The sequence below is a fragment of the Rhinopithecus bieti genome, unplaced genomic scaffold (genome assembly GCF_001698545.2).
Source record: "Rhinopithecus bieti isolate Rb0 unplaced genomic scaffold, ASM169854v2 scaffold_46101, whole genome shotgun sequence".
Taxonomy (NCBI): domain Eukaryota; kingdom Metazoa; phylum Chordata; class Mammalia; order Primates; family Cercopithecidae; genus Rhinopithecus; species Rhinopithecus bieti.
Genome location: NW_016819049.1, coordinates 2,638,969 through 2,662,589, shown reverse-complemented (window position 1 = coordinate 2,662,589; position 23,621 = coordinate 2,638,969). Strand labels below are relative to the sequence as shown.

The 23,621-nt window shown below is 41.2% G+C and overlaps 1 protein-coding gene and 1 pseudogene across 4 annotated transcripts in view; both read left to right on the top strand.

The window, feature by feature from the left end:
• The first annotated feature begins 1,504 nt into the window (after positions 1 to 1,504).
• The window catches only part of ALKBH3 (alkB homolog 3, alpha-ketoglutarate dependent dioxygenase), a 40,666-nt gene continuing 18,549 nt past the window's right edge, over positions 1,505 to 23,621 (top strand). Inside the window, exons 1-8 of one of the 4 annotated variants that reach the window (XM_017858176.1) lie at positions 1,505 to 1,870; positions 3,265 to 3,413; positions 3,766 to 3,869; positions 4,680 to 4,714; positions 7,287 to 7,331; positions 10,407 to 10,510; positions 12,739 to 12,827; positions 22,701 to 22,910. In XM_017858176.1, coding sequence (XP_017713665.1) covers positions 3,335 to 3,413; positions 3,766 to 3,869; positions 4,680 to 4,714; positions 7,287 to 7,331; positions 10,407 to 10,510; positions 12,739 to 12,827; positions 22,701 to 22,910 — 666 coding nt within the window. In that variant the 5' untranslated portion in view covers positions 1,505 to 1,870; positions 3,265 to 3,334. Of the gene's footprint in view, positions 2,140 to 3,264; positions 3,414 to 3,765; positions 3,870 to 4,679; positions 4,715 to 7,283; positions 7,332 to 10,406; positions 10,511 to 12,738; positions 12,828 to 22,700; positions 22,911 to 23,621 lie in introns of all 4 variants that reach the window. The other 3 variants (XM_017858173.1, XM_017858175.1, XM_017858174.1) reach the window with 3 other exon arrangements.
• On the top strand, positions 18,285 to 21,274 carry LOC108519276 (SEC14-like protein 1 pseudogene; annotated as a pseudogene).

Here is a 23,621-nt window from a genome sequence, read left to right as displayed (position 1 = left end):
ACTAAATACTCGCATTGTCTAGGGTAACCAACCATCTCAGTTTGCCCAGGACTGTCCTGGCTTTAGCACTTAAAGTCCTGTGTCCTGGGAAACTCCTCAGGCCCACTCAAACCAGAATAATTTGTCTTTCTACATGAGTCCTAGAGTTTTTCAAAAATTTTGTCCACCAGAATCACTTGGGTACTTGTTAAAAACGCAGGTGATTCTGGAAAAAATAGCGGTGATTTCAGATGCAAGTAAATCATGGATTGATTTTTGAGAAATACACTACTTAGAGGCTGAAGAGGTGTTAATCACTACTTTTAGGAACTCCTCAATCCAGACTTCTTTGTTCCTGTTCCAAAACTATAATCATTGAAAAGAAAGAAATGACATCTTTTAGAAGATACAGCCAAAGTTCCTGAGCCAGAAGCAGACACTGACAAATTAGTTGATGGGGAAAAAAACTGTAATCTAGCCTTTGCATTTTCTCTCCTTTCAGCTCTAGGATAAATCATTTTTTCCTTCAGTGTCACAAAGTATAACAAATAATAATAAGTGCTGTGAAAATGGATTTGATAGTAGCAACAATATAGGTACATTAATGAGGTGTACCTATAATGAGCTTCCTGCAGGTAAACACTCGTACCAGGCTTATTTTAAAGATTTCCACAGTGACTATACTTTGGCAGATCTTAGATAATGACTTGCATAAAACAGTCAATTCAGTGCTACTTTTGCTATTTTCATACTGTAAAGTACATGGTTTAACATGACCACTTTAAAGATGTTTCTCAGGAGCTTAAATGGGGTGAGCTCTTTTCCATTTTTTGAGTCTTTGTTGTGTTCCAGGCATTGTGCTATATTCTTTAAATGCATTATCTCACTTAATCCTCCCTACTAGAGCGATACCCATTTAACAGAGGCAGAGTACTTGCCCTAGATTATACACCTAGTAAATGGTAGTTGTCTGGACCAAAAAGTAGGTCTGTTCACTCAAGCAAAATTTGCTTAGCACTGGAGAGAGCCAAGGCGAATTAAGGCGTGGTCCTATGCCCTGCTGTAAATTCTGTGTTCGGAGGCGTGCACAGGCTGCAATAGGAACGCAAAGGAGGCTCATCTCAGCCTCTCCGTGGCTTTTAGGATAAAATGCAAATCCTTTTGCCTAGCACATTATAACCAGGTCCCCCAAACTCCTCTCCCTTTATCTAGCCCCGCAGGGACCCGGTCGCTCTTCCTTCCACAAAGATGCCTATGCTTAAACATCTCCAGTTTCGAGGAACTCACGTAGGAGACACGCCTTCACTTCCATCTTTGCCAAACCCCGACCCCTTCACACCGCTCCACCGCACTGTCAATCCCTGTCCGCTGCAACCCCTATACCCTCATCAGCACCTTCAGTGATTAGGCCCTTCAGGTGCGGGGGATGTGGGACTACCCGGACTGAGGACGGTGCACCGGAAGTGGTGCCTGCGCCGCGTAACGTCGAAGGGAAGTGCCTGACGCCGCGGCCTGTAATTGGGAGTTGCTGGAGTCGGTGCTTCACTCTTAAGGTTCCGACCACAGACTGCGGAGTGGGTACCGGGCTGCGAGGGGTGCCCCAAGTCCTAGCGGGTTTGGACTGGCGCGCCCAGCTCCGCCCGTAAGTGCGCCTTTCCCACTTACTGCTGGGTGCGCGGGGCTGGAGGTGTGAGGACCACCCCTGAAGTCTCTTCCTGGGCGACCTCCGGGGCCTGATTCTAGGCCTCCTGAAAGAGAAGGATCTAAATTAGGAAAAGGAAGTACCCTTAGCCAGGACCAAGCTCTTCCACCTGCGGAGCTCGCTGTCTGCACCTCAACCGTGCGGAAAGTGACTCCCCTGTTTACTGAGGAAAAACGGGGGTTCGGAAAGGTGAAGTCATTTATTGTGGGTCTTGCAGCTGGGAAGTGACAGATGTGGATTCAAAGCGAGTTCTGGCTGGCGCCAGAGTCCTTGTCCTTTACAGCACTGGTTCTCAAGCTCTGTGTGCATTAAGAATTCCTGGGTTGAGGGTGGCGTTAGTTAACAAATTCTGGGACTCTTCAAATTGAGTAGGTCTGGGATGGGGCTCTGGAATCTGTATTTTCGACAATTGTTCCCTGACAAATAACATATGGCTCCCCAGTGAACGGAGCAACAAGGTGAGCAAGTTGTATCCTCTGCGGGGACTGTAGGTAATTGTGTTACGCTTTTAGGGCCTCAATTGAGAGAACATGTCAAACGGGAGCTCCTGGGATTGAAGAATTGGTATTTGATTGTCATTAACTCTTCTGGGCAGATGGCAGCCTCTGTCGTCTCCCCACCTATTAAATGAAATTAATTACATGCTTATCACCTGGGGGAACTCGTTAAACACACAGATCCCTGGACCTGGCTCAGCTCTACTGAGTCAGAAGAGGTGGGAGATGGGACCTGGAAATCTATAGGCTAAGCAAGCTATTAATATAAAATGAGCTTTTACCTTTGAGAACTTGAGGTGTGAAGCTTTCTTAGAAGCATAAATAAATAGATTACAGATTTGGAACATGTGGCTTGAATTTCCTTGTTGTTTTGGTAGCTGTACGTGCTTCTGTATTTGCTGTAGGCTAAACTTACTGGTACAACTGTCAAATTAGTATTATTAGCCATTATGAGGTGGATTTATCAGTTAGCTGGAGACAGGAATTTAATAAAAGTTGAATGTTAATCTGCCTATTGTGGATTTCCTGAGTGACTTTGGGTACATCACTAAACTTTGCGGTCCACATGCATACCTGCATAGTGTCAAATCTTACACTGCTTGTTTTAAAGACAAATACCTGTATCCATCCTAAATCAGATTTTCTGGAGGTGGACCGTAGGTGTTTTGAACAAACTTCCAGGGAAGTTTGATGCAGCCAGTGATAATGGAATATATGCCTGGAAACAGTCTTAGCCTATTTCTCAATGTCCATGTAGGTGAAAATGGGAATAGTACAGTTTCCTTATATTCTACTCTTGGAGAATATTAAGAGGAATGTGGTTTATGATAGGTCCTGATTTTAGAATTTCTTAAAATGCACTTTCTTGTGAAAGAAACAAAAGTACGATGATAAGATTACAAAAGGTAAATGCTAAAGCCAGCAGCCCCAAATGACTTAGGCTTCTTGATTGAAATGCTGTGATGACAGAAACTGATTTTACATAGAGGCTCTTGCCATTGTGAGTCTTCCGCCTGAAATTACTTATGCCTTAGGAGTAATTGTTCACAACCGTAACTAAAAACAGTGTTTTGTTTTAATAAACAGATATCATGGAGTAGTTTGAAGCAGAAACAAAATCTTCCCCAAGCTCGGAGCAGAAGCCTTTTTGGTCAACATGGAGGAAAAAAGACGGCGAGCTCGAGTTCAGGGAGCCTGGGCTGCCCCTGCTAAGAGCCAGGCCATTGCTCAGCCAGGCAAGAATCTGTAGGGATTTTGTGTGTGTGTGGATATGGACAACTCTCATTCTCTTTTCTTTATATCCTTTTGGTTTATAATGGACTTCCATTTCAATTGATGTCAAGGAATTGTTTAAAATGTGGCTGAAATGTTGTCTGTTTTGTTGATGGTGAGCTAAGGGTGGGTCTTTAGTGTTCCTCATATTTAGTCCACACCCTCAAACCTTTCAGTGTCTTCTGTTGACTTTACCAGTTAGTTTCTACATGTCATAGAGATCATCTGCAAGTGGGCTTTGTTGGCCCTTGCTCAGTAGAAGGTGCTGAGAACAGACTTTCCCCTGGTTTGGGGCTGTCCCCTCTCTTGCTTCAGCTACCACTGCTAAGAGCCATCTCCACCAGAAGCCTGGTCAGACCTGGAAGAACAAAGAGCATCATCTCTCTAACAGAGAGTTTGTGTTCAAAGAACCTCTGCAGGTAAATTCTTGGTTTTTTCTTCAATAGTGACAAAATTTGCTTTAAAAGTGATATTCACACAGTGGACACTCAAATAAATAATGACTGAATAAATTCACTAATAGCAGAGCAGAAGAACTCTAATAATAATGAAATGCAAAGTATTTCAGTTCCTTTCTATGTCTGGGGATTCTTCGTAGTCTGCTTCTAGTTAACGGTCTAGTTAATGGTCTTCTAGTTATTCCCGTATTTTTGGCAAGGAGGTTACACCATAATGAGAGCCTGCTTGCATTTGTTATTTGAGCTCCAGCAGTTCTAAAACTGTGCTGTCTTCAGTGCTGTTGCACTTCAGCGTCTTTGGAATTAGATTAAAATTTCAGTTATTATAGCAAAATACCTGATTTTTAGCCCTTTTTTCGCATGAGGAAAAATGTGGGAAACAGTGAAGATTTACTTTTAATAATGTGGAAAAGTTAAAAAGTTGGGTATCTTGCCATAGTAACAACTCTATAAATAATTATTGAAACTCCTTATTTTATAGCATATTTTCTATTTTAAAAAAGATTATTGTCAAGATTTTCCAGAGCTGCTGGCTGCTAGGAAAATTTATTAATTCTATTAATAATTGTATCTTCTTTTACTGTCTACTAGCAAATGTGAAGTAGTTTTAAGAAGAGCAGAGACAAGGATCTCTGGTGGGTTAGTGAGAAGTTGGAATAGAAAAGAGATAGTTTTTAACTTTATTTTGACCAGAAATGGGAAGATATGGTAAGTCAGTATCTGTGAGGATTAAGAACATTCCAGAAGTAAGATCCACCTATTCCCTTGCAGGTAGTACGTAGAGCTCCCGAGCCACGAGTGATTGAGTAAGTAATTTGCTGTCTTCCTGTAGTTGTTGCCCACAGTGAAATGAAGAGACTGGAATCTTTCCTTACTGTTTTTTCTGTCTGGAAGAGAATGGCCCAATAAGTGTCTTAATTTTAGTCTGGGATATTCCCATCTCAAATGTCTTTAAACTTGATCTTTTGAGAAGACTTTCTGAATTTGCTGATGGTATGGAAAATGCAACAAAGATAGCCATATGTTAAACTTTGACTCGTGTAGATTTCCTGGCCCTGTTTCACTAATATCTGTAGACAGTAAGCTAAACCTCTCAGGCAAAGACAGAGAGGGATTTTTCTTGAGTCATTGAAGCATGGTTCTTTGAGAAGCCATTAATTGCCATTTTACTAGCAATGCTGTGAAAGCTGCTAGTGCTGTAGATGAGCTTACAGTCCATTTATTAAAACCGTGTAATTATTCCAGAACAGTTTAAATGATAGTAAACATTCTTCTTATATTGATCTGTGTCTAAATGTTCTTGTCCAAAGTTGGTGAGAGATGCTTTGACTCCTCTTTTTATGCTTGTCAATTTTCATCTGATGTAGATAAATTGTCAGTAGAAACTATTCTTTTATCTTAGCAAATTAGCATTAGATATATGTTCTTGCCCATGATCAATCTGTTTGTTATGCTGTTTGCTTGCAGATTGGCTTGTATATATTAGAAAAAGTCACAGGCTAGTTCTAATAGTCTTTGGTTGTTTATTATTTTTTAGTTTTTTGGAACAGGCTGTCACTCTGTTACTCAGGCTGGAGTGTAGTGGCATAATCAAAACTCACTGTAGCCTCCATCTTCTAGGCTCAAATGATCCTCCCACCTCAGCCTCCCGAGTAGCTGGGCCCACAGGCGCACACCACCATGCCTTGCTCATTTTTAAAACAATTTTTTGTAGAGATGGGATCTCCCTATGTTGTGTGGGCTGGTCTCGAATTCCTAGGCTCAAATGATCCTCCCACCTCAGCCTCCCAAAGTGCTGATATTGCAGGGATGAGCTACCATGCCAGGCCATTGGTTGTTTTTAAAAAACAAGTGTGTTAGTGCCTTCATTGGTGATAAGGAGAATAAACAAAACCATGAAACATGTTGTAAGCTACAGATGCGACATTCAGCCCCCCAAAAACTGGCAATTGTCAGAGAAAAAGGACAGAACTCATTCCTACTTGGTCCTGGAATCTTAATTCTGGTTATCTAAAGTTTGCTAGGTTAAAAAAAAAAAGCCGGAAATGTCTTCCGTGAGCCATTTCTGAATGTGGGCCAAAAATATATCATATTGAAACACTTTGTTCTCCGTATACTCAGGGAAACTTTATAGACAATGCATGGAGAAAATGTAGTAAATATGTATGACAGCTATGCCTACATTTTGACTGAAAGGCACTCATACGTCTACTTAAAAGCCTAGCTCAGATCATGAACCACTAACTCCTGTGACAGAAGGTGATGTGAAAAGTGCCCCTTCGCATTATTCTCTATAACGTGTCTCTCTCTGAGAAGGATCTGACACAATTGTCTTGATATACCTATCCAGTCTGTGTCACTTTTCTCATTATGGGCCTTACCACCTGGCAGTTCTGCAACAGCTTTATACATTTTCACATTTGATTAAATTCAGTAAACCTTTATTGCCCATCTGCTATGTGCAGACACTGGGAAACAATAACCTACCTATTCTTTGTACCTCAGGACCCCACTGTCTAGTAAATGAAATAGACATTTAATCAGATAAATTGTAATCTTGTACATCATGAAAAAATAGACTGTATCTAAGGTCTAATGGTAACACAGAGGATGAGAGGTTAATATTATTTGCCTAGATTAAAGGTCAGGAAAAGTTTAAAGGAGGTGATGCTGAAGCTAGGATTTTTGAAAGGTGAATTAGAGTTTTCCACTAGACCATAACTGAAGGTGGATTGGTTTGGGGATGCCGGGTGACGGGGTGGCATTCCAGCATGTTGAAAAACATGGAGTTAGAAACATAGTGTATATTCAGGAGATTCCAAGCAGTTGATTGCTGCTAGAGGATGATGAGTTTATTGGAGCTGTCAGAAGATAGAGCTGCATTATGAGGACCTTGAATGCAGTTTTGGGGTGCCATCGAAGGATTTTAATCAGAAGAGGAACCTCATCAGATGTATATTTTTGAAAGCAACAGAAGCCCAGAGCCCTGAGATGTGCTTGCTGCCTGTTAAATGTATCCCCTATTCCACATTCTCCAGAGCAGTGCTCTATTTGACCCCTCTTTGGGCAATAGATTCCTGGACCATATCTGCCTCAATTATGGGCAGAATAAAAGAGGTAGAGTCAGAATTGATTTTATCCCAGTTTTTGTCTCCATGGCCTGATCCTGTCACAGTTCCATTCCCAGTGTCATTAATGATATACCATGATCTTGCCCTTTATCTCAGTGGTAGAAGAAGGTGGGGATTATGCCTCTCTCATAATTAAATGACTTTGGTGAGCCAGGACTTTGGCAGTTAGGAAGGATAACTCTTCACTGGGTAGAGCATATTGTTTTGCTTCAAACTGACAAGTCTGTTTCCTTTGTTTCTTTAGCAGAGAGGGTGTGTATGAAATCAGCCTGTCACCCACAGGTGTATCTAGGTAAGCGAATCCTCACAAGAAGTGACTGTAATTATCACTGAGTTATAGTCTCTTAAAATAGTCTACTCCCCTAGATAAAGGAAGTGTGATACATATACATTATGGAATACTATGCAGCCATTAAAAGGAATGAAAGCATGTCCTTTGCGGGAACATGGATGGAGCTAGAGACCTTTATCCTCAGTAAACTAACGTGGGAACAGAAAACCAAATACTGCATGTTCTCACTTGTAAGTGGGAGCCAAATGTTGACAACACAGGGACACACAGAGGGGAACAATAGACACTGGGGCTTGCGGAGGGTGGAGGGTGGGAGGAGGGAGAGGAACAGGAAAAATAACTAATGGGCACTAGGCTTAACACCTGCATGATGAAATAATCTGTACAACAAACCCCTATGACACAAGCCTACTTATATAACAAACCTGCACATGTACCCCAAACTTAAAGTTTAAAAAAATCTACTCCCTTGTTTCAAATAGGTAACTTCTGCCCCTTAAATTCTTGGGGAGCAAAATTTGATAGTATCTCCTTTTATATAATATTTCTAGCATCAAAACATTTTCAGATATAGTTCCAAACCTTTCTGTGAGATATCATAGCTATTACTTCCCCAGTTTTTTAGATGAGGAAATGAGACCTAGGAAGATTGAATATTTTTTTTTTTCTTTTCAAGACGGAGTTTTGCTTGTTAGCCCAGGCTGGAGTGCAATGGTGCTGTCTCGGCTCACTGCAACCTCCGCCTCCTAGGTTCAAGAGATTCTCCTGCCTCAGCCTCCCAAGTAGCTGGGATTACAGGCATGTGCCACCAAGCCCAGCTAATTTTTTTATATTTTTAGTAGAGATGGGATTTCACCATGTTGGTCAGGCTGGTCTCAACTCCTGACCTCAGCTAATCCACCTGCCTCAGCCTCCCAATGTGCTGGGATTACAGATGTGAGCCACCGTGCCTGGCCTGAATATTTTTTCTTAGTGCCACATGGTAACTTGATATTAGAGTTGGGTCTAGCCTGGACTTCTGTGCTGTGAGTGCTACGTTATATTATTATTGTATTTCATGTATATTACATATTATATATTATTGAATATAATATTACATATTGCTACACTAGGGTAAATTTCTTTTTTTGTTGTCTTTTTGTTTTTGAGACGGTCTGGCTCTGTCGCCCAGTCTGGGGTGCAGTGGCACCATCTCGGCTCACTACAACCTCTGCTTCCTGGGCTCAAGCCACCCTCCCACTTCAGCGTCTGAGTAGCTGGGACTACAGGTGTGTGCCACCACACCTGGCTAATTTTTGTATTCTTTTTTTTTTTTTTTGGTAGTGATGGGGTTTCATCATATTGCCCAGGCTGGCCTTGAACTCCTGGGCTCAAGTGATCTGCCCACCTTGGCCTCCCAAAGTGTTGGAATTACAGGCGTGAGCCACCATACCTGGCCTAGGGTAGATTTCAGTAGTTAAACATATACTATTTAGGGTATATTAGGCATTAGTCATTGTTTTAAAAACATTGAAACATTAAAATCACCTTAATGCTTGAGTATACTAATTGTCACTAAAAAATAATGAGACATTTAAAACAAATATATTTAGAACTACACAATCGAAATGATTTTCTTTTTTTTTTTCTTTTTTTTTTTTTTTTTGAGACGCGAGTCTGGCTCTGCTCCCCCAGGCTGGAATGCAGTGGTGCAATCTCGGCTCACTGCAAGCTCCACCTCGGGGGTTCACACCATTCTCCTGCCTCAGCCTCTCTAGTACCTGGAACTACAGGCGCCCGCCATCACGCCCAGCTAATTTTTTGTATTTTTAGTAGAGACAGGGTTTCACTGTGCTAGCCAGGATGGTCTCGATCTCCTGACCTCGTGACCCACCCGCCTTGGCCTCCCAAAGTGCTGGGATTACAGGCGTGAGTCACCGCGCCCAGCCCTAAATGAATTTCTTAAGAGCTTCTGCTGGAACAATGGCTCTGCCATGGTTATAACCCTTTTTGGAACTTTTCTTTTAAAGCAAGTCACTCAAACCAGTTTTATCATTTTGGTCATATCTTACTGTTAACTAGGTATGGCTTCAGGTAAGCTTTGGCTCTTTCAGAAAATCAGATGCACCTTCAAAGAGTGAAGATTTGCTACCAAGGCAGTTTAAGACAATCTTCCGTGGGCTTTCAGAAGATGTCTTAAGAAAGATATCCAAAATTATTTTGAGCTGAGTTGGCATTGTTGAAATAAACACATATTCAGTGGGAGAAAGAACCCTCATTAGCTGTGTTTATTTTGATACAGTCATAATGAGCTCTAGCTTTCCCTAGAATTAGTGTAGTCTCAGAAGACTACCAATTGTTTAAATAAAATAGGGCCAGGCATTTTATTATTTATTCTTTATTTTTTTTTTTTTTTTGAGACAGAGTTTTGCTCTTGTAGCCCAGGCTGGAGTGCAGTGGTATGATCTTGGCTCACTGCAACCTCCGCCCCTGGATTCAAGCAATTCTCCTGCCTCAGCCTTCCAAGTAGCTGGAACTACAGGTGTGCACCACCACACCCAGCTAATTTTGTATTTTTGGTCGACACGGGGTTTCACCATGTTGGTCAGGCTGGTCTCGAACTCCTGACCTCAGGTGATCCACCTGCCTCAGCCTCCCAAAGTGCTGAGATTACAGGTGTGAGCCACTGCACCCAGCCTTATTCTGTTTACTCTTCACAGTGAACCTATGAGGTTGATGTCATCTCAGGTTACAGATGAGAAAACCAAAGTTCAGAGAGGTTCAGTAACTTGCCCAGGGCTTCACAGCTAAGCAGTACTGGAGTAGTGTTTGAATTATGATCTATAAAAGCCCTTACCTATCATCCCTTTATCCTTCATTGCCTCTTTTGTTTGTCCCAACATGAAAGGAGCTTATTTTACATATGGAGCCTCATGACCTGGGTGATGTTAGGCTCTGCTTGCTGTGGGAGCTGTGGTAAGATGATTTCATCTACCCATTAGAGGCTGCATCCAGATTAACTGTTTCCACTAACGTTTAGAGTCTAACTTATCTTTTCCATGTTCTTTGGGTAACAGTGGTTCATTCTACACCCAGGGTCTGTTTATATCCTGGCTTTGTTGATGTAAAAGAAGCTGACTGGATATTGGAACAGCTTTGTCAAGATGTTCCCTGGAAACAGAGGACCGGCATCAGAGAGGGTAAGTAGATCCCAGAGGTCACAGTTGGTGCTGCGTGTTCTCCCTCTCTGGAATGTTTCCTAATACCATCGCCTCTGCTTAGCTAGTCTTAAACAGAAATTCAAAACCTGAGATCCTAAGAAAGTAGAATTAGCCAGAAAGGACAGGGAAAAGTATTCCAGGCAGGAGAAACAGCAGGTGGAAGGCCCAGAGATCAGAGAGAACATGGCAAGAGGATAGAGGTGAGAGTTCAAGGAACCAAAAGAAATTTGGTTGGCTGAACTATGGCTCATATACTTACCTCCTTTTGTGTTTGTTCACTGACTGTTGCTTCAAATGGTACCAACTTTTTACTTTCTTCATAGAAACTTACAGAGCTTTCTTTTTTTCTGATCCCATTTTGCATACATTCTTTCACACTCCTTGCTGACTTTGTATTCTTCTTTAACTTTCACCAGAAGAGTCCAGTCTCCTCTAGCTTCAGCATCTGTACTCTCCTGAGCTTGTAAAAGTGACACAGCAGTTTGTTACCTGAGTTGGAACCTGAATCTCTGTGGGCATCCACAAGCCAACAGTGCCTGTTATACCACAGGCAGTCACGGGGGGGCGTCTGTGCTCTAGCATAGAATTTTCTTTCTGGCACATTGAGTGAATTTAAATTTTCTGTAAAGAGGCGAAGTATACATAGTTGTCCCTCAGTATCCACAGGGGATTGGTTCCAGGATTCATGTATGCTCAAATCCTTTTATAAAAGCTATCATAGTGGCTGGGCGTGGTGGCTCACACCTGTAATCCCAGCACTTTGGGAGGCCGAGGCATATGGATCACGAGGTCAGGAGATCGAGACCATCCTGGCCAACATGGTGAAACCCCATCTCTACTAAAAATACAAAAATTAGCTGGGCATGGTGGTGCGCACCTGTAGTCCCAGCTACTCCGGGAGGCTGAGGCAGAAGAATTGCTTGAATCCGGGAGGCGGAGGTTGCAGTGAGCCAAGATCGCGCCACTGCACTCCAGCCTGGCAATAGAGCGAGACTCCATCTCAAAAAAAAAAAAAAACTATCATAGTATGTGCATATAACCTATGCACATCCTCTAGTATCCTTTAAATCATTATAATACCTAATACAATGTAAGTGATATGTAAATAGTTGTTATACTGTTTTTATTGTGGTATTGTTATTTTAATTTTATATATTTTGTGAGTATTTTCATCCATGGTATTGTTATTTTAATTTTATATATTTTGTGTGTGTGTTTGATCCATGGTTTGAGTATTTTTGATCATGGTGAATGTGGAACTCACAGATACGAAAGGCCGACTGTACTGGCTTCATTTCTGTTACTCATGCATCAGAATGGGAGTCAGCTTTCTCTCAGCCTTCAGGACAGCCTTCTCTCAACTCCCGAAGTTTCTGCAGCAGGGCTTTTGGTGACAGAATGGCTTTGATTGTTGGCTCTTTCATTCAAAGTAGTTGTTAATTTTAAGCAAATTACAGTTAAGTAACTCTGATCCCCGGTTTTCTTATCTGTAAAATTAAACTAATAATACTGTCTACCTTATAAGGTGGCTGTGTTAATAAAATGAGATAACACAAGATTGCCTGGTACGTAGTAAGCCTTCAGTGAGTGTTAGCTGCTGCTATTATTATTATTATTATTATTATTGTTCTTATTGTTGTGGTTATACCAGTTGTGGGAAAAAGAGTAGATCTATGGATAACTGCTTCTATAAATTGGAACATCAAAGCCTTCTGACGAAAATCAATTGCATGCTACAGTTGGTCAGGACACTTTTTCCTCCTTTGAATCAAAAAGGTTTACACAACATTGGACACATGAATGAGCAGTTTGTCTTGTTTCTCATATGGATGTTGGTGACACAAATTTCTGCAGACGGGTTCAGGCTCCATATTCTGCTTTTTGAGACCGCCCCTAGTCTGAGCCCCACTGTTCCCCAGTGTGACTCTTTGCCCTCTCTTGTTTATGTCATCACTAATACAAGCAAGTCACTCACATTCTCATCTCAGAGCCTTTGCCCATGCAGTGTCTGCCAACGTAGTGGTTTCTCTTGTTCATTCTACTTGCCAAGTCCCATCTCTTCTGTGAAGGTGGAACTTTGGGTCAGAGCCCATTCTTACTTTTCCTTTGTATTTCTCATAGCACATTGCAAGGCACAGAGTTGGCACTCAGTAGTAACACCTTAAATAGTATGAAACCATTTCAAAGGCCTGTATTTTCTTTCTTAGATATAACTTATCAGCAACCGAGACTTACAGCATGGTATGGAGAACTTCCTTACACTTATTCAAGAATCACTATGGAACCAAATCCTCACGTATGTCAAAATATTGTCATTGGTATGGTTTTATAGACAATATACTATGTGTTGAGTGCTATAAAATAACAACAGATTACCTTGCAGAGATGCATGCTGGTTCCTAGTTCAAAAAACCTCTCTGGGTTGAAACATTGAGTCTTTGTGCTTGTCATCCTTCATGTGCTTTTGATCCATAGATGAGCTAGAGGATGAGAAAAAACTAGAACTAGAGTAAACTGAACCAGAGTCTAGGATTTCAGGAAAATGAACTATTTCTTCTCCTCATATCCCTTTCCCAAGCTTTTCTGGCTGTAATCCTTCTGTGTACACGCTAGTATGCATTTGCTGTGGGGCTGAGTCCTTATGACTGACGAGTGAGGTCAATATGTCTTTTTCTGTTTCTCAGGCTCTTTTGCTATTTGTGAAAAAAAAATCTGGTGTTTTTCTTGTTAACTTTGTATTTATTCTATGGCTGCAGTTCTCAGACTTCCATCTGATTACTGCTTTGGCTTGTTTCTGCTGCTGCTTTTGCTTTTAAAAAATTTCCATGAAAGTAGACGAAGATATTCTAGTGTATAAATCAAGCTCATCCAGGGGACAGAGTTAAGGTCCAAGAAGTAGCTCCCTGTTTAGTTCCTGGAATCTTGCCTTTGGCAAATAATGTTATGTTTTATTGAAAGAGGCTTTGAAGAAAATGGAGTTTTGCTTATGGCATTGGAATACACAGAAATGTGACACATTTCAGAGCTTCTAGAAATGTGTAATTGCAAGCTACCAATTTACTAAAATGTTCAGGGAGAAAGCATTGATCGAGGGAACATGGCCTTTTCACGTAAGGAGATAGCTGCATGCTTTGGTTTCGAGGGCTTCATTTAGAATGTGAGCCGGGGAAGTGCCAAGAACCTTTATATCTGAGGTTGATTTTGAAACATGGAGATAATGGAATTAGGCCAGTCCAACAGAGCCTGCTTTCCTTGTTTCTGTCAGAATTAATTTATCTTCTTGTTAGTAGTCATAGCAGAGAATTTGAGGATTAAATGGGCTGTGGGGAAGTTCTTTCTCATTCATTCTAGTTAATCTTTTAGAACAGGATTTCTCAACCTCAGTAGTATTGCCATTTTGGGCTGGATAATTCTTTCTTGTGGGTCTATCCTTTGCGTTGTAAGATGTTTAGCAATATCCATGACCTCCACCTGTTAGATGCCAGTGGCACCCCTCACCAGTTGTGACAACCAAAACCAACTCAAGACATTGGTAAACATCTGCTGGGGGGTAAAATTGCCCGTGGTTAAGAACCGGTGGGAATAAACACAGTGCACGTAGGGTCTGCTGAGTAAAGTAGCCTCTTGTTGTCCGACACTTCGGCAACATTTTGACAACTCTTCAAAAGAATTTATGACAATCCTTTTTTTTTTTAATGTTAGTAGTATGTGCTTATTGAAAACTTAGAAACTGCAGATAAACATGAAGAATATTAAAATTCTTGATAATTCTGCCCGATGTTTTGGTTCCAATCTTGTTATTTTAGACAAATATACCTAAAGAATCTTTTTTTCTGTAATAATAAAATAGACCAGGTGTGGTGGCTCACGTCTATAATCCCAACACTTTGGGAGGCCAAGGTGGAAGGACTGCTTGAGGCCAGGAGTTCATAACCAGCCTGGACAACATCACAAGATGCCTTCTCTACAAAAATTTAAAAATTAGCTGGGTGGAGGCAGGAGGATCGCTTGAGCCCAGGAGTTTGACGTTACAGTGAGCTATGATCACACCACTGTGCTCCAGCCTGGGAGACAGAGCAAGACTCTGTCATTCAAATATATATATATGTGTATATACACGTATATATGTATGTGTGTATATGTACATATATACATATACAGTATACGTGTATGTATTCATACATATACATATATATGTATTCATACATATACGTATATATCTATTCATACATATACGTATATATGTATTCATACATATATGTATATAGCATTTCATTTAACTGTGTATCATTAACATGTTATCACTACTTTTCTACAACATATTTAATCACTGTACAGTATTCTGTAATCTATGTGTGCCATAGCTTATTCAAACAGCCCTCTTGTTGGATATTAATGTGGTCAAATTAGAATTCTTTAATTCGGATTTGGCTGGCTCATAACTTTGTCTTTATTGGTAATATATTTAGTTCATTTGTATACTATATTGAACAAAAAAGAGGTGCCCTTTTCAGATTTTATTTACGTTCATTTTAAATTTAGATATAAGGTCTTGTTATGTTGCCCAGGCTGGTGTTGAACACCTGGGCTCAAGTGATCCTCCTGCCTCAGCTTCCTTGAATAGTTGTGATTATCGGCCACACGCCGACCTCTCAGATTTTTTTAAAGGTAGATTCACGAATGTGTGTATATATATGTTGGGGGTACTTGTTTAGTTTAAAAATTGTCATTACCTGAAGCTTAATATCCCATACAAAAGGAGCAATTTCAGTCATGGGTTTTTTAACTTGTTTTAGTTTTTGTTCAAACTAAATCTCATATGAGTCCAGTGTATAAAACAGATCAGAGCCTTGACTGGCTGGGAGTCCCACCAGCTTGACCTCTCCTTTCTTCTCCTGTAGACCCAGAGGTACCTCTGAGGTACCTAGAACTCTATACAACGCTGTTTGAAATCCACTGAATAGACCCTTTCACTTCTGTGATTCATGTTTTTTGTATTCTTTTCCTAAAATGTCTTTTAAGGATAAAATGTCTTCACTGAACAGTGAGATAATGCTGAATTTTAATTTAGACATTCAGTTCTGAGGCATCTGTATATAGAGTATTGGTTGGAGAGTCTAAATTAATCCTCTAGTTCATTATCCCCCTTTTTCTTCCTTTCTCTCTATTTCAGTACCAAAAATAACCCAGAAAAAAAAAAATACCTACTTAGAAACATAACGCAAACTTTATGTTTTATCTCAGTACTCAGTCCTTAAGCAAGTCAGGGAAGTGCTAATTAGATTCTCGGTGACATTGTGGAAAAAAACCTATCTTCCTCCTTTACATTCTTGTTTTTCTTGTTAAGTGTGTAATTCTGGCATCTGATCTTTATCTCTATGAAGATAAATTTAAAACTGTAAAGTAAATAGGAAATGCAGCCTGCTGACATTATTATTGGAATTTCACTTTTGAATTTATTCTCTTGAATAAAGGTTAATTTAATATTTTTGTTTTATGAGGGTGGATCCCATGTTATGTGTTTTTCTACTACAATAAAAAAGGAGAACAAGAGATACAGAAACTTCCAACTTCCAGAGGCTTCCTGAGTCTCCGCAGGTGTTCCATTAGCCAACTATATGTTATTTTTGCTGTTTATTTTTTAAAATCCTCTGCTTAGAATATAATATTATAATGTAATATCCACAACAAGGAATTCCATCTTTAACCATGGTTTTCACATCAGAGTAAAGCTGAGTGATTATGTAAGCTTCCCTGGCAGTTTTACCTGACAACCATGGGATATACTTAATAGTAACAGCAATAGTCTTTCCTTTGCTGAACATCTGTTTCCTCACTACGAAGCACATAACATGATATGGTTTGGCTGTGTCCCCATGCAAATCTCACCTTGAATTGTAATAATCCCCGTGTGTCAAGGGTGGGGCCAGGTGGAGATAATTGAATCATGGGGGCAGTTTCCTCCTTACTGTTTTCATGGCAGTGAATAAGGCTCATGAGATCAGATGGTTTTATAAATGGCAGTTCCCTGCACATGCTCTCTTGCCTGCTGTCATGTAAGATGTGACTTTGCTTCTCCTCCTTTGCCTTCTGCCTTGATTGTGAGGCCCCCCCCAGGTATGTGAACTGTCAGTCCATTGAGCCTCTTTTTCTTTGTAAATTACCCAGTCTCGGGTATGTCTTTATTAACAGCATGAGAACAGATTAATACAATTCACATTCAAGGAGTTCCCTAAAGTAGCAGTTCTTAGAGTATAATCCATAGATCCCTGGTGAGGGTTCATGAAACCTTTTTTGGGAATCTACAAGTAAAACTATTTTCATAATAATACTAAGTCTATATGGCATTTTCACTGTGTTGGGTTTGCACTGATGGTAATGGTGGATAAAGCTGCCAGCGCCTTAGCATGAATCAAGCCATTGTCACCAAACTGTACTAGTAGTCATTGTGTTAATCATCATCATGCCCTTCCAATGTAAACTTTTAAAAATGCCAGTTTCATTTAAGAATGTCTGTTGATGAAACATGATTCCTTTTATTAAATCTTGGTCTTTGAGTATGTGTCTTCCGAATAGTCTTCTTGATGAAATTAAAAGTATACCTAAAGCACTCCTGCTACAAACTGAAGTGTGATTGTTTGAGCTGTAAGCTGAACTAGCTACTTTTGTTGTGGATTGTTTTTACTTAAAATACAACCAGCAGACCGACTGTGGTTATTCAAACTTGAGTATTTGGCAGACATTTCCTCATAAATGAGTGACGTGAATGTCACTTCAAGGAAAACAATGGACAAGATTTTTTACTAATGATAAAAGTTGAGTTTTCAAGCAAAAATTAGAATTTTGGAAAACTGGTATCCGCCACTATTAGGGTTCTCTAGAGGGACAGAACTAATAGGATGATACATATACATATATACATATATATATGGGAGTTTTTTACGTATTAACTTACACAATCACAAGGTCCCACAATAGACTGTCTGCAAGCTGAGGAGCAAGGAGAGCCAGTCCCAGTCCCAAAACTGAAGAACTTGGAGTCCGATGTTTGAGGGCAGGAAGCACCCAGTACGGGAGAACGATGTAGGCTGGGAGGCTAGGCCAGTCTCTCCTTTTCACATTTTTCTGCCTGCTTTATATTCGCTGGCAGCTGATAAGATTGTGTGCACCAGATTAAGGGTGGGTCTGCCTTCCCCAGCCCCCTGACTCAAATGTTAATCTCTTTTTGCAGTACCCTCACAGACACACCCAGGATACTTTATATCCTTCAATCCAATCAAGTTGGCTCTCAATATTAACCATCACAACCACTTTGAGCCTGACTTCTTCCCATTATTTAGGCTTTTCTGCTGAGAGCAGTGGTAATACTGTTGGATGAGAATTTTTTGTTATTGTTGTATAATGAAATGTGTCACCTTTTAGAAGATCTGTATAACTTAGTGAACTAATATTTTCCATATGACCAGTGGTTGATGTTACAAAACCATCAAGGTTAAAGATTCATTCAAAGTGCAGGCTGGAGCAATGGCTTTATTATTATTATTTTTTTATTTAAAGCATTTATTTTAGAGACACAGGGTCTTGTTCAGGTGTTGCCCAGGCTGGAGCGAGCACAGTGGCTCAATCCTAGATCACTGCAGCCTTGAACTCATGGGCTCAAGTGATCCTCCTGCCTCAGCCTCCCAACTACCTGGGACCACAAACATGTGCCACTGTGCCTGGCTTATTTTTTGTAGAGAGGGGTCTCACTTTATTGCCTCGGCTGACAGTGGCTTTGTATATAAAAGAATATGAAAAGTTTGATATGGTTTCCAATTCCATATTGCAATTAACTTTTAAGAAGTCAGCGCTTGTTAGTGGAACCATGACTGCCCCACAGAGCCGTTGGTAAGAGTGCCCCTTGCCACCCCACATCCCAGGCCCAGCCTTTCTGACAAGAGCTAGACTTTGGGCTCCTTGAGGATATTCAGTTTTTGTATGTTTGAATATCCTCTCACCATGTTCAGCATAAAATACCATTCTTAATGATTATCTTTGGCAAGACAGGTGTGAAGGGATTGCTGTTGTATTACAATCATGGCGCAAAAATACCAGTCAGCAATGAGGGTGTACAAATACCCCTTCGAATTATTATGGCTGCCTATGAAAGGAGGTTCCCTACGTGTCCTTTGATTCTGATGTTTGTGGGCAGTGACACTGTGAATGAATTCAAGAGTGAAGATGGGGCTATTCATGTCATTGAAAGGCGCTGCAAGCTGGATGTAGATGCACAAAGACTGCTGAAGAACATTGCAGGATTTGATTACGTTTATTTCGTCCAGAAGAACTCACTGAATTCTTGGGAGCGTACTTTGCATATTGAGGCTCTTAATGAAACATTTTCCAGTCGCTACACCATTCACCCTGAAAATGAAGATTGGACCTGTTTTGAATAGTCTTCAAGTTTAGATATTAAATCTTTCTTTGATTTTGAAAGTACCCTGGAAAAAAATTGCAATGAAACAATATACCAGCAACATTTAAAAAGGAAAGGAAATCATTGAACACTACCTTCGTCATTTAGAAGAAGAACGCATAACCTTTGTGCCCTGTTGGACTCCGCCTTCCATCATGCCCTCTTCAGAGACATCTTCGTCATCCTGCAAGAAACAAACAGCGTCCATGGCCGTCGTCATCCCAGATGCTGCCCTCAAGAAGGGCCTGAGTGGCGATGCTGTCAGCAGCCCCAGTGCACCTGAGCCCGTGGTGGGCACCCCTGACAACAAATGATGTAGATGCCGACTACATCAAGAGATACCTGGGCAATTTGACTCTGCTACAGGAGAGCTCTCTCATTAGACTTCACCAGTGGCTCCAGAAGACCCACAAGGGCAAAATTCCAAAAGATGAGCATATTCTTCAGTTCCTACGTGCACGGGATTTTAATATTGACAAAGCCAGAGAGATCATTTGTCAATCTTTGACATGGAGGAAGCAGCACCAGGTAGACTACATTCTTGCTACCTGGACCTTTCCACTGGTTCCTTCAGGATTACTACACGGGAGGCTGGCATCATTATAACAAAGGTGGGCGGCCCCTCTGCGTGCTCAGGCTGGGGCAGATGGACACCAACGGCTTGGTGAGAGTGTTTGGGGAGGAAGCCCTGCTGAGATACATCCTCTCCATAAATGAAGAAGGGCTAAGGTGATGTGAAGAGAATATAAAAGTCTTTATTTGGCATATCAGCTCATGGACCTGCCTGGTGGACTTGGAAGGGCTGAACATGCGCCACTTGTGGATACCTGATGTCAAAGCGCTGTGGCGGATCATCGAGGTGGTGAAGGCCAATTACCATGAGAGACTGAGCCGACTTCTCATCCTGCGGGCACCCAGGGTATTTCCTGTGCTCTGGACACTAGTTAGTCCATTTATTGATGACAACACCAGAAAGAAATTCCTCATTTATGCAGGAAATGACTACCAGGGCCCTGGAGGTCTGCTGGATTACATTGACAGATTATTCCAGATTTCCTGAGTGGAGAGTGCATGTGCAAAGCGCCAGAGGGTGGACTGGTCCCCAGATCTCTGTACTGGACCATGGAGGAGCTGGAGAACGAAGACTTCAAGCTTGAACTGGGACTGTCTACCAGGTTGCAAGCATCTTCAAAGGAGCCCCACACAAGATTCTCATTCAGATTGTGGATGCCTCTTCAGTCATCACTTGGAATTTCGACGTGTACAAAGGGGACATTGTCTTTAACATCTATCACTCTTAAGAGGTCGCCACAGCCACCCAAGAAGGACTCCCTGGGGGCCCCACCTCTCCAGGTGGGAACAATGTGCAGCTCATAGACACAGTCTGGCAGCGGGGCCACAACTGCAGCATGGTGGAGTTGCCTCTGATCTGTAAAGAAAGAGAAGGTGTGCAAGGCTCCCATGTGACCAGGTGGCCGGGCCTCTACATCCTGCAGTAGAAATTCCACAGCATGCCCGCGTACACCGCCAGTAGCCTGCCTCAGGTGGATGATGTGCTTGCGTCCCTGCAGATCTCTTCGCACAACTGTAAAGTGATGTACTACACCAAGGTGATAGGCTCCGAGGGTTTCAGAGGTTCCATGACAAGCCTGGAGTCCAGCCACAGTGGCTTCTCCCAGTTGAGCACACCACCACCTCCTCCAGCCAGTCCCACTCCAGCTCCATGGTTTCCAGATAGTGCCGCGCCGCCTTCGCTTAGTGTGCAGAGGGGATGGCTGACCCTCCTCCGACAGCCAGCTCCACCCTCCTGCCCAGTGGTGACATTGTACAGAATCCTCTCACCTCTAGACAGCAAATAGCTCTCCAGATGGTAAATGTAGTCATTTCATCCCAAAACTATCTTGGCAGGTAGTTTTAACTCTGATCCTACTTTAACTCAATAGCCATAGATTTTGTATATGTTGTACACAAAATCAAACCAGAGCACAAGGGCTCTCTTGAAATAAGAGTAGTTTCTATACCAATTAAATGATTGACGTGGTCTCAGAAAAAAGAAAAAAGAAACCAGCACTTGTTGAGTTTTGGTGTAATATCAAAGAGGAATATGTACAGTTATTTGAAAAGGCTGTGAACTACATACCTATGTGAAGCCAATTTCCTTCATATACTTCAATAAACATGACCTATTTTAACAGATTGAATGCAGAAACAAATACGAGAATCAGCTCTCTTCTATTAAGTTAGATATTAAAAAGATTTGCAAAACGATGTCACCCTTCTCATCAATTATTCAGTTATTTGTATTGGAAATTATAGTTATTTTTCATTAAAATGTTGATGTTAACATGTAATGGATTTGTCATTGCATTTTTAAAATTTTAAATTTAATTTTTTTTTTTTTTTTTTTTTTTTTGAGACGAAAGTCTCGGCTTTGTTCACCCCGGTGGAGTGCCAGTGGCACAATCTTGGCTCACTGGCAACCCTCTGCCTCCCGGGTTCAAGTAATTCTTCTGCCTCAGCCTCTTGAGAGTAGCTGACTACCCCACACCCCAGCACATGCCACCATGCCCAGCTGATTTTCGTAATTTTTAGTATGAGACAGGGTTTCACCATTTGGCCAGGCTGGTCTTGAACTCCTGGACCTCGTGATCCACCGCCTTCGCCTCCCAAAGTGCTGGGATTACAGGTGTGAGCCATGGTGCCTATGGTGCCTGGCCTGTCGTTGCATTTTAAATGAATTAACCAGTAGTTGAAAATTTTTTCAGTTTCAATTTTAAATATGGTAAAAACTGATGGCCGTAACCCATATAAACAAAAGTTATTTGGGCTCCTCAATAATTTCTCATGTAAAGTTTAAGAACCACTGTTCTAAAGGAAGCTTTGTAAAGTCCTCGAGATTTCTGGGAGAAAAGACAGAATTCTAGCAAGAACCAATATAAGCTATGTTGTTTGTAGTTCTCAAGTACAATCTAAGGTCAGGGTTCATCGCTTCCTGTAGTATACGTGGCAAGACAGTTCCAAATATGAATTACATCAGTGAAACCAGTGCCCAGGAGGCAGGTCCATGGAACCTGTTTGTCTTCTGTAGTTGACGTCTCGTACACTTGTCAAGAGCATATTATGATTCTCATTCTCTAGAAAAGAATGTTTTTACTCTTCAGGTTATGTTTTTAGGAAGTTAGCCACTCTGGAAATATTAAAGATCATTTTTAAAAAGCAGTTCTCCCAATCAAGATAAAACAGGAATAGAACGAACAGAGGGCCACCCAGCAAGAAAGTTTTTCCAGTCTTCAGGCTTTAGTCTGGGTCTGCTGACTACCTAGTGACATATCAGCTTTGCTGCTCCACTTACCACCTTAATGACTTACCAAGGTCGCTGCCCTGAAGATACTGATATTTGCTTTTTTGCAAAGGCCATGTATTTAACATGGAAAGGATGAGATGGATAGATAGATTCTGGTCCTCATGATATTGCTGTACTAAATTTAGTACTTTTATAACATTGCAGAGATCAACTTGCTTCAAAATAGAAACGATGGGAGGGAATTAAACTACTTTTCTTGCCTTCTGTTTATTGCATTCCAAATGGTTTGCTTATTTCATGCCCTGGTTATGACTTGGCTGATTTTGCCCTTTCTTTCTGTTTTTCCACGCGGCTGCCATTTTGTGTGCTATGTGACTGTCTCTGCCCTTTTCTTGGTCTGTGGATCGCAGTGGCATCCTGTGCTGTGCACACTAAAGAACCGCATTGAAGAGAACACTGGCCACACCTTCAACTCCTTACTCTGCAATCTTTACCGCAATGAGAAGGACAGTGTGGACTGGCACAGTGATGATGAACCCTCACTAGGGAGGTGCCCTGCTATTGCTTCACTCAGTTTTGGTGCCACACGCATATTTGAGATGAGAAAGAAGCCACCACCAGTGAGTATTCTCTTCTTCTTACGCTCTTCCTGCCTCTTATTAGTCTGTGAAAAAAGGAGAACCCCTAAAAGCTTCTACTTTCAGATTTCGAGCATGGGAATACACATTTTGTTGATGAAACATTTTCAAGTGATTACTTCCCCATGGTTAACTTTTGACTTCCAAAGTGCTCCTTCATTTATTTACATATACAAGAAGAATTGACAGCCTTATGCTAGGTGCTGGGGGCTCATTTCATTGATGATAAACTCCCTGTCCTCCTGGAGATACAGTCTAGTTGGGGTAGGTAAATATTCCTAATTACTCAAATTATTGCAATTGTGATCAATGCTGTGAAGGAAAGCCTTAGAAGGATGACTCAAGCTAGTGGGAGGCTAAGGAAGAGGAAGGAGGCTAAGGAAGACGTCCCTGAAGAAGCCTTTGTTTTAAATGTTCTTCATGGTAATATGGCCACTTTTCTGTAAGGGAGCATTACATGTATCTTTGTTCCTTCTCAGCCTTCTCCTGAAATACATGTGAATCTGTAACTCTTTCAGAGAGAGGAAACTCAAGCCAGATTATCAGAGATGGTGATCTGTCCACATTCAGGTAGAAAAACAGTGACCAGAAAATTAATAACTATATAATAACTTCAGTTTCCACCCCAGCTCTTACCTCGATTGTGTGACATTTGAGGAATACTAGGGTTATTAATTTTTTTTTTTTTTTTTT